This window comes from Pelecanus crispus, chromosome Z, assembly GCF_030463565.1.
Source record: "Pelecanus crispus isolate bPelCri1 chromosome Z, bPelCri1.pri, whole genome shotgun sequence".
In the NCBI taxonomy this organism is placed as follows: Eukaryota; Metazoa; Chordata; class Aves; order Pelecaniformes; family Pelecanidae; genus Pelecanus; species Pelecanus crispus.
Window position 1 is genome coordinate 25,173,195 of NC_134676.1, and position 11,318 is coordinate 25,184,512.

General features: G+C 37.4%; 1 protein-coding gene across 6 annotated transcripts in view; it reads left to right on the top strand.

The window, feature by feature from the left end:
• The window catches only part of SREK1 (splicing regulatory glutamic acid and lysine rich protein 1), a 37,654-nt gene extending 26,640 nt beyond the window's left edge, over positions 1 to 11,014 (top strand). For 4 of the 6 annotated variants that reach the window (XM_075727047.1, XM_075727050.1, XM_075727051.1 and 1 more), the window contains 4 exons: positions 1,424 to 1,966; positions 6,683 to 6,778; positions 7,262 to 7,397; positions 8,495 to 11,014. In XM_075727047.1, coding sequence (XP_075583162.1) covers positions 1,424 to 1,966; positions 6,683 to 6,778; positions 7,262 to 7,397; positions 8,495 to 8,647 — 928 coding nt within the window. In that variant the 3' untranslated portion in view covers positions 8,648 to 11,014. Of the gene's footprint in view, positions 1 to 1,423; positions 1,967 to 6,682; positions 6,779 to 7,261; positions 7,398 to 8,202 lie in introns of all 6 variants that reach the window. The other 2 variants (XM_075727048.1, XM_075727049.1) reach the window with 2 other exon arrangements.
• Positions 11,015 to 11,318: the final 304 nt, after the last annotated feature.

Below are 11,318 nucleotides of genomic sequence, written 5' to 3' on the forward strand. Positions count from 1 at the left end.
TTTATTGATGGATCCTTTTGCTTCTCTCTTGCTGTTGTCTGGAGCTTCTTGAGATATGTACTCACTGGAAGGGGCAAGTCCAATTAAATCTCTGTGCTAAATTAACTGGAAGGCATTTCTTGGGTCATTGTGAGACTTTGCTATTGCAGGGATTGTGTGCTGTTTCACCTTTTTGATGTTACCTTCCTTCTCTGAGACTTCTCTAAAGAAGTATTTGCCAAAACCTGATGGGAACTAAAGTTGTCACGTCACAGAGCATACAACAGCCTACTATTTATTAGTAGTTGAGAAGAAGATACAGCCAAACACTTCTTCCCTTGAAGAAAGGTGGGGGCTGTGCTTAGGACCTTTCATGCGTGAAGGGGTCTCTTTGAGAATCTTTAAAAATCCTAGAATAGGTACCAATACCAATAGACACAGCAGCTTCTGTCAGTCTGGTTCTCTTGGACATGTAAAGGCCTGCTAATAACTTCTCTTGTGCTTTCTCTTGTTTCTCTCTCTGAACAATTGTTCATTTTCATATGTCCGAGAGGCAAGTCTAGGAGTCATGTGTCTGCCTGAAAGGAAAGATGGAATCTCGTGCTTCCAAATAATCCCATACCAAAACGTAATCTTCCAGCCAAAGCTGTGATCTAATCAATTGTTGTTTGGCTTGACGACTAGAACATCAGTTGGAATTTTCCTCACTACTTCTTTTTATGAACATGTATCATTCTGCCTCTGCCAAAGAAGCTGACTTGTTCTGTTGTCCTTGCTTCTGTTTTTACTGTATTAACAATTTTTCAAAAATATTTGAATTCCTAATGACATTACAGACAATTGAATTGTCTTAATTGAGTTTTGACCTTACATTTGCTTTTTGAGGGAATTCGTTTGGTGAAATTTTATCCCTGTTTTTTATTTCTGTGTATTAGTTGTTGTTGGACTTCCAAGCAGTTCCAGGATATCTGTTTGAGAGAACACTGTAGAATGAAGACTTCTGTCAGTCAGCTGTCATTGTTCATGTGGGGGTGGTTTATCTGCAGTCCATTTTATGTGGACACACTTTTAGTAAAGAGTGGATTTACAGATTGTAGAGTTTGTCTCACTCCTTACAAGATGTAGAAAATTTATGTATGTATAATAACATAAGTGTGAGGTGAAGAGACATACTCTCTTGAAGTGTAATAACATCACTCTGAAGATCACGGTTTGATTTGATTTTGGCCTCCTCTTCTCCAGTTTGGTTTCAAAATTTTTCCTAGCTATATAACCTTTCCCTCATGGTGAACAGGGGTGGAAAATTAGAATATTGAATAATTACTATTTTTCAACAGAGACATATACTTTATCTTGAGCAATTAATGTATGCTAAAGAGGTAGTTGTAATTTTAATTGGAAAGTTCAAAGATTAATTAATGGATTTGTGTTTGGCTTTTCACAGGGACAAGAAAAGAGACAAAGAAAAGGTCAAGGAAAAAGAAAAGGCCAAAGAAAAGGAGAGAGACCGAGACAAGGAGAAGGAGAGAGACAGAGACAAAGACAGGGAGAGAGAGCGAGATAAAGAGAGAAACAGGGAGAAGGACAGGGAGAGAGACAAAGAGCGAAACAAAGATCATCGAGAGAGAGTCAGAGACAAAGACAGGGATAAGGACAAGGACAAAGATAGGGACAGGGACAAGGACAGGGAAAAGGAGAAAGATAAGGAGAAGGAAAAAGACAGGGAAGAGGTAGACCAGCACAAGGAAAAAGAAGATATTGAGAAAGAAGCAGAGAAGGACAGAGAGAAGATTAAGGACAAGGAGGGAGATAAGGACAAAGGAGGGGACAAAGAGAAGGACAGAGACAAAGAAAAGGAAAAAGATGGGGATAAGGAGAAGGAGCGAGAAAGAGAAAAAGAGAGAGATGATAAAAAGAAGAAAGAGAAGAGATCCAGAACACCCCCAAGAAGCTATAGCTCTTCAAGAAGATCCCGTAGCTCCAGCAGGTTTGTTTAGATTTTTTTCCTGTCTTTTTTGACTTGCCATTTCAGTGAGGCACCATCCTTTTTTTTGTATCAGTACCAGTTTTTATGTATCAGTATCACCATGTCTCTTACTATTTAAATTGATATTATTTCTGTTTTGTAGATTTTCCTATAAAGTAAAAGCTATTACAGAGAGCTCTGTATGATGTCTGATAGAACATAGTTTCTTGTTGGGCTGCTGATGCTTGCCTTTCACATAACTATATAGTATAGTCCTTGAGGACAGTCAGTGGATGATTCTTGTGCCATTTCTTGGTGTTGGAGTCATCGAGAAGTTCTGATAAAGCAACATCACACATCATCTTTGTCCTCATGAAAGTTTGAGTCGTTGTTACATAGTTCCTTGGTTACTTACATACTGTTCAGTGTTGGTCTGTAGATCTTACGAACAGTTGAGTGATAGTACTTGCCACTCTTCAGCTGAATGGCTGAACAGCAGGAAGCAAGCATGTCACTTGGCTGGCTAACCATTCAGAAGGTGAATCAATCTTAGCTGGAGGATAAGGATACCTTCTTTAGCTGGTTAGATGGCCAGGTACAAGTAAAAAGTAACGTTCCTTAATGCTGATAGTAAACAGGAAAACATTCAAGGTAAGGTAGCTGTTGTTTTTGCCTCTGAGGGAATCTAAACTGGGTGGAAGTCCAGATAAATTCAGTACAGCAAAAGGAGGTTGTGAGATTGATTAAAAGCTCTGTAGGTGGACTAACTCCAGGCATATTCTAAAAGTGTTGTGGCTAACTTAAATTCAGAAGCTTTGGTGGAAAAAGTCCTTTCTGAATAACCTCAGGAATTAGGGAGTTCAGTAATATCACATGTCAAATTTAGATACCAAATTTTATCTGTTACCTTGAGAGAATGAAATGATGGATGAATTGGGAAAAGTTCTACGTATTATAATCATTTCACTGGACAAAAGCAGTATTCCCACAGTCCTCAAAATTCAGGAGTTCATGGTTCATACAAGGCAGAAAAGGGTGTAATGGTTTCTGAACATTCTGTTTGCCTTATATGAAATGTCCGTGTTGTTTTGGAGGTTTGCGGGCAAAATACTGTGGCTTCTTTAAGCATATGCAGCTTCCTATTTTAATGCATTTTTAACATTATTTCATGGGTTGAAGACCTTCACAGAGTTGAGGTAGTTCTGCCAGCTTTGAAAACATAACATTTTCTGTCTGTAGGCCTCAAGAGTGTTGAATGAGGTAAGTGTAGAAAAAAGATTTAAGATTTTGACAATGTGTAGTTTATATAAGAACCTTGGAGGAAGACCCAGTCCCTAATGTCAAATAGCAACTGTAGTTAGCTGGATGTTTCCAAAAATTCATGCTCTAGTTTGCAACAATCATGCTTCCCTTTTAGGATCTTGCTATTTAAGAAAGTGCCATGGAAGGCTCAAATGGGTACTTGGACAAAGAATTCTAGTGAAAATTAGTGCATCTCTCCTAGTGGACTCCCAGTACAAAACCTTACTTTGATATGAAGTTAATGTTTTTTGTACAGATGTTACTAAACAAAGACAATGTTCTTTTGAAGATGGAGGATGAGAGAAATACACTTTTTTGTATGGATTCGCAGTTCTTTCTTCAGATATAGCATTATCCTTACAGTATCAATACTAGGGCCAATACTGTTGAACATCTTCATCAGTGGCCTAGACAGTGGGACAGTGTGCACCCTTGGCAGGTTTGCAGACAATACAGAACTGGGGGGAGAGGCTGGTACACTGGAGTGGCAGTGTCCTGCCATTCAGAGGAACCTCGACAGACAGAAAAAACCGGCTGACAGGCATCTCATGGAGTTGAACAAAGAGAAAGACCAAGTCCTGCACCTGGTCAGGAATAACTCCATTGCACCAGTACAGCATGGGGGCTGGCTGGCAGAAAAGGACCTGTGGGTCCTTGCAGCCAAGAAGGCCAGTGGTATGCTGAGCTGCATTAGACAGGGTGTTGTGAGTAGGTCAAGGAAGGTGATTCTTTCCATCTCCTCAGCACTGGTGAGGCCGCATCTGGAGTCCTGTGTCTGGTTCTGGAGTCCCCATTACAAGAGACACACAGACATACTGTAGTGAGTCCAGTGAAGGGCCACAAAACTGATAAAGGGCTTGGAGCATTTGTCATACAAGGAGAGGCTGCGGGAGCTGGGATTATTTAGCCTGTGGAAGAGAAGGCTGAGGGGGCATCTTATCAATGTGTATGAGTACCTGGTGGGAGAGTGTGAAGAAGACAGAGCCAGACTTCTCAGTAGGGGCCAGTGACAGGCTAGGAGGCAGTAGGCATATATTGACATATGGGAAATAAAGGCTTTTTCATTTAATGTTTAAATTGTGTTGTCTGATGTTTAATTTGTGGGGTTTTTTCTGGGCAAGTTGGAACCAGTTACCATGAGAGATTGTGGAGTCTCCATCTGTGGAGATACTAAAAATCTGACTGGATGTGGCCCTGAGTAACCTGCTCTAGTTGACCCTGTTTTAAGGTGGGGGAGGGAGAGTTTGGACTAGGTGGTCTCCAGACGGCTCTTCCAACCTCAGTAATTCTGTTACCCTCTGAAAACTGATTGTGAATAGGTTGGGCTACAGAGTCCCAGTTAGCTTGCATTTAGGGGTATCTCTTTACTTTAGTGATTGATGTTGCCTAGTTGAAATGGTTACAAACCTTTCCGGAGAAGATTACCCAACAAACTGGCACTTCAGCTGCCTGGATTTACAGTGTAGCACTGAGTTGGGACTGCTGATTCCTTTACCTGACGAGTTTAAATATTGGACAAATAGTCATGTTGGAGACATTTGGAGAAGAGGTGAAGGTGCAATAGGACATAGAGGACCTTTTGAGAACTAGGTGGCAGCTGACTTTGCTTTACTGACAGACAGCATGCAAGTACTAGGAGTCAGATGGCTATTTGTGATTCCTAGCTGAAGGAAGAGACGTAGACCAGAGGAAGAGGAGGATCTGGCTCCTTTTCCAACAGACTACAGGCTGGCAGAGGAGATAGGTATGGAATATTAGTTCTGTGCGTATTGAGAGACACAGGATCACTATCAAAGTATTCAGACTTGGGTTTTTTTCTTAAATTTTGCTGTATTAGTATTGCTTAAGAGCATTAAAACAGGTGCACAAAAATCTTGGTATGACAAATGTAATAGAGATGGGAAAACACTGTCAGACACAGTTGTAGTTCTTCGATTTGAAATATGAAAAGCAGAAACTGAAAGTTAGATTTCATGAATAAACAGTTTCTAGTTCGAACACATTACTAAGGCCCTTGGTTACTCACAGATATACATGCTGGAAAGCAAAATAAAGTGGGGATGTACTCAATGTAGCCCAACTTGGGAGCACTGTCAGAGTAATGTATCAATTTCCAGTATCCTCATTTGAAAAAAGGTGATGATAAATGTGAAGATGTTCGAAATGAGATTCATGTTAACTAGTGAACAGCTGATCAGTGATTGTGTTATTTCTCCATGATTTTGAGGCCACTTTATATTTTTATTTACCAAAGATTGAATCAAGAGCTTGCTGAACGAAATAGTTATGAAATTTTGTCCTGTGGAGCTTCAGGAGGTCACAGTAGATGGTATTGTCAATCTAGATAGTGATACTAGGCATATCTTAAGATATCCTTCTGTAATTTATCTAGTAACTGTCGACTTCTTGGCCTTTCTAAATATTGAACAAATAAATACGCACACCTAATGGTGTGAATTGCAAAACCTGGTATGCGTAAGCGCATAGCTTTTGTGCCGTATCTTGAAGTGCCCTCTCGATTAGTTTTTAACCTCCCTGTTTTTCTTTGATGGTTCATCCTGTCTGCTTTTCCTGCTCTATGAAAAGGTGATAGGAAAAAATTGTCTTACTTTGACAGAGATAGGTCCTAAGTTTATGTTGAATGGACCTTCACTGGTTCAGTTTTTGCTTTATTTTAACATGTGCCTCAGCATGTTTGCAACCGGTTACTTAATGCTTTGTTCTATTCAAGATCAGACTCCATAATAGCAACTTCAGCAAATTCTATACATCTATGTAAAACAGCTGTTTTGTAAAATACTACGAGCTCTTCAGTGTGTTACAGAATAACATTCTGTTTGCTGAGCAAGGACTACTAGGAAAACAACAGATACTAACTTATTTATTCTGATTTTGACAACAGCTTGAGCTTCATGTTGCACTGTTTGCTTCTAAACCATAGGAATGCTAGCTCATGTATTTAGGAATTAAGCTTCAGCCAGGCTGAACTGAAATTACTGTGGTCTCCAGGTTGTAATGTTATGTTTTGAAGTTTGTATTGTTCAGGTTACGCCTTTTGTCTTAATGTGGCTCTTCATTCAACTGGATTCTTTTCCTGAATGAAGAAACTCTTACTTAATACAGGATTAGTGAATTTGGTGTATTTCTATTGTTAACAGGTATAAGTACAAGCATGTGAGGATAAACAAAAAAATAAAATCTGAAAGGGCACAACCTTTTTTTTCCCCACTTCCAGCCTCCCCTTTCCTACCAAACTGAAACATATGAAAAATTTTTTTTCTACTTGTACAGTTCATATATTGTTGGTGATATATAATATTAAATTCAGGATACTTAGTTGTTGTGTCAGATCATTTTAAGAGCTTTCTGTTTTTATCTGGTTCCTAAGTTTATTATTTTTATTCTTTGATGATCTTGAATTTCTTGGTCCTGTAGAGAAAGGCGTAAAAGGAAGAGCAGAAGTCCCTCCAAGTCTCCTAAAACATCCAAAACAACAAAAAGAAAGTCTTCACGAACTCCTTCTCCAAGAAGGTCAGTTTGATGTAAACATAAAAGTTAATGAGCAGTAAACGAGGAAGAATTTACAGTATTTTCATTGTTTTAACTGCCTTTGCACTAATCAGCTCAAATTATTTCCAGTGGTTGGTATGATTCAGTTTTAATTTAAAACAAAACAAAAACAAAACAAAAACCTTCATGGATTTGAGCTTTGGTATGCTTTCAACTAGAGAATTTCAAATCTGTGAGCAATGCAAATTTGCTTCAAGTCAGTAAAAACCCTTCATTGGATACAGATTAATCTGTTTTTTTCTTTGCAAATACCATGTGTACTGAACACATGCATTCCTTAGCTCTCTTCAGTCAAAAAATCCCCTTGTCTTTATGAAGGGGTTTTTATGATGGTTTGGGTTTTTTTGGAAAACCCACAGATGAGAGTTTACTTTGCAGTTAAATGGTTTGAAGGTTGTTGCTGTTGGATCAAATTCTTATTTGAGTGAAAATTTTCTTAAATAGAAACAAGAAAGAAAAAAAGAGAGAAAGAGATACAAATAATGAAAGAAGAGAAAGAGAACGCTCCACCTCCAAGAAAAAAAGTAGTAAAGAAAAAGAGGGAAAGGAGAAATCTGACAAAAGCACCACTACTTTGAAGGTAAGCTGTGTGACCAAGTGATAAGCAGAGCGAAGTGGTGCTAGTGGAGCCATTATTGAAATTCCCTCCCTTCTTTTTCTTTCTTTTCCTCCTCCCTTCTTTTTCTCCCATTTTCCTTAGTAAATTATTACCATTTGGGTTTCGCTTTTGCTGGTTGGAGACCTACCGTTGGTGTTAGTGGGCCAGTTTGTAAGTCTCTGTCTTCAAACTTTACTGGACCTATAGGAGCTTGTGCGAATGGGTTACGGAAACACTTGTTTTGGTTTCTCTTTCCTGTTCTGTGCCATATGTTGGGACTTGGCTGGCTGCCTATCTGTATGAGCAAGCAGGAAGCAGACACTGCGACTAAGGAGCAGCATTCAGGGGCAGCTTGACTGTCAAGCTGAAAAGATTACTTTTTTAGTAAATTTTCACTCTGCGGTTCAGCTGCTCCTTGGTTGCTTTGGTCCTGGTCTGCATATTGGACTCTGCAGGAGTAAAGTTGAAGTGTTGGGGAGGAGTGGTATGGGATTTTCCCCTGCAAAATAGAAGGTGATGTGCTTAAGAAAAGAAACATTTTCAGATTGTTTAATCTTAGAATTTGAAAAGCAGTATGCCTTTGAAGAGTAGTCTGTTGTACTCAGAATTATTCAACTGTTATAAAACAGCTGGTTTAGGTGACTCTGTCCACATGCTTAAGTAATTATTTTACCCAAGAACTCTCTTAAAATGCATCAGATACCTGAAAAAAAAAGGAAAAAAAATTGAATCGTATTTTATTTAGAAAATATGGTGAAATCTTAATTTCTGGAGCTGTTTCTCATAGGTTCCATGATGCTGCTTATTCTGTTTTTTCTGGATATTGATGATAAAGACAGATCACTTCATGGCAATGATTTCTTGGATGACGGGTTGTTATGAGTGCCTAACTTCAGCCAATGGAACAGAAAGTTTTTTTTTAAAAAAAGGAAAAGAAGCTGACGCCTCTATTCTAAAAACTGCTGAGACAAGATAGGCATGCAAAAATTGAGCCAATGAAAAACCAAGAGTTGGTTGGAAGTCATATCCTATAATGCTAAGAATATGATTTTTTTGTAAAATAATTTTATCTTTGGTAGGACAAAGATCACACTAAAGAGGATCAGAATTCAGAAACTGACAAGGAAGTAGACAACAGAGATACACAAAGGACAGACGAAGTCAAACTACAACAGAATGGAAACTGTCAACCCAATGAGGAAAACCTCTCAATTAAAATGGAAGAGGTTTAAGCAAAGAATGGACTTCTGATTCAACTAAGGAATGAAATCCAAAGCTTTTTATTTCCCAGAATGAGGAAGAAAATGTCAAAGCAATCAACCTGAACGTGTTGATAGTACTAGTAGCTCTTCCAATTCTTGTGATAGCTTTGTTGTCTTCTTGCTGTGCAGCAAGAGAGCACGGACCAGTAGTTATACCATGAAAAGGCAGATGCCATCAGAACTATTCATCTCTGAAAATCCATGCATTTCCATGATGGCTGTACTTATTTCTGAAATGATTTATGTTAAGTTTGCCGTAAGCTGTTACAAATAAGTAGAAACTGAAAGATGCAAACCTGTACTACCCAAAAAAGCTGAGTATATGCATTGAAGGTTGTTTAAAATACTGCTTGTTGATGAATTTTGTATTGTTTTACCTTGTGGGTTAAAAAAAATCCACAAAACTTCAATGTGTACTGTTCTATGTGCTTGGAAATGGTGCATAAATATACAGTTTCTTTTGTTGTAAATGACAGCTGTAGGGAAAGGGTTTTTAAACATAAACACAGTTTTACGGTTCGTATGTTAAATACCCACTGAGTAGTATGTTTTTAATTTGCTTACTGCTTGAGATTCTTGGTTTTTATTATTTAAAAGAATTTCTTACTAATATCCCTAAAATTAATATTTCTTTTGAAGTATTTGAACAATGCATGCTACTTTTATGTTCCTAAATGGAACACTGCCATGTTATAGATAATAGGTTAGCTTAGCGGATTATTTTGGGGTTGTTTTGTTTTGCTGTTTTCTTTTATCCTTCCAGAAGTGAGCACATCTGTACGATATTATTAGAAGTTACAGCTTTGTTTTGAGCCGTACTGCAGTGTGTCTGTTCAGCTGCAAATAGTACAGGTGCCATTATGAAAATAAATTTTTCTTATTTGTTTAAAAAAATATGGGAGCACAAGCAGAAGCTTTAGTGCCTTCTTAAAATGTGGTATTTTCTAGAAATGTATATGTGCTATTACTCATTTTCAGCTAAATCTTACATTATTGCTGTTTTGCCACCACCATACTGTAGACAAGAATGCAAGTGATTTGTCAGAGCAGTTGTTTGATTCACTTGTTAAAGTACTAAAGCTCCATTTTTACTTTTATTTTTTATTTTTAGAAGAGATTTATAGATGAAAGCAAAGATGCAATTTGGGGACCACCACTGTACAAAAGTAGTAGCTGAATACAAAGCATTTTCTGATCACATGCATCAAAGACAACCCTTTAGACTTTTAATCTACATTTGGATGGCCTTAATTGTTACCTCTCCATCATCTTCTCTGATACCTGTTGGGTTATATAAAAGGAATTGTATGCAAAGAAGAGGGGATATATAATTTGGGGAAAAAAGTTCTAATTTACACAGGAGTTATATGGTAGAGATTCTTTTTTCATTCTTTGGGGAAGAAAGCATTTAAGAAGAGAATGACAAAGCAAGTATTTTTGTCATGGTAAAACATGACTTGTGTTCTAATTTAATCAGTTACATGAGATTTCTTAAGAGTCATACCTTTAAAACTTACTTGTACCTGAAATGGAGTCTGTTATTTTTAATACAACTTAATACAATCAAATGACTTAATTGCCTTACCTCATGGGAAGAGTTACTTCTTTCAGTTAAAAATAAAACTTAATAACATATTAGCGATTTGCTTTCAATTTGTTTTTCTTTTCCTTTGCATAGTTAGTTCTTCTGGGGGAAAAAAAAGAGAAAGCATATTACAGGGAACGAAAAATTTGCCCAATTCCTAAGGTAATGAAACCCAGTTTGATTGTGAAGCTGCTTAATCATTCTTCATTTTCGATAGGTTTTAATGTTCTTGCCACTGTGTACATTTAAGACTATAGAAAATGCTTTACCATGTAAAGTATAGACAGTCATTTTTGTGATGTTTAAGCCACATGCTGTTGGCTGATAAACAGCTTATTCTGATAAATGAATGACAAATCTGTATGCTTACAGGAAGACTGTGAAGGATTGTGTCTTGCAACAACAGCTGTCTTATTTATGATGTGTAAGTAGCATAGAGCAAAGAGATTGTTTGTATACTTGTTATCTTTGGTACCATTTCACTAATAAAATTAAGTATTTTAGAGGGAAGTTTCTGCTGGTACGTACTTATTAAAGGAATATTTGTAGTTGATCTGGTCTTATTCATGCAGCTTCTTTGATTTGAAATGTGGAGACCAGTGAAAATATACGTGTATTGTTTATAATATCTTTGAAAAGCTAAGTTTCTCCTTTAGGAGGCATTAGAATTCTTGCAGTGTATAATGTTTCAGTTGAATAGTTTGATTTCTTGAATTTGTTATCCTAAAATTGCATAGCCCTATTACATATCAGTTACATATGTAATGGAATCCAATATGTAAAGGATTGTGTACAGTAAGCTAAGAAACATGGCTTTAGAAATTAATAGTTAGGATGGCAGCCTTACTAGCTAACTTACCACAGGTGAAAGTCCGTATGCAGCACATTGTTATATTGTATGTGAATTAATGGTTTCCTTAGGAAAAGAGGTTTTTTTTAAAAAAAGGCAACCCCCTCGCCAAAACAACCAACCGCCAAACACATGCATTCCCTCCCCACCTCAATTCATATTTTCTTACAAATGCTGTATTTTCTGGGTTTGCTTTGTCAATACTC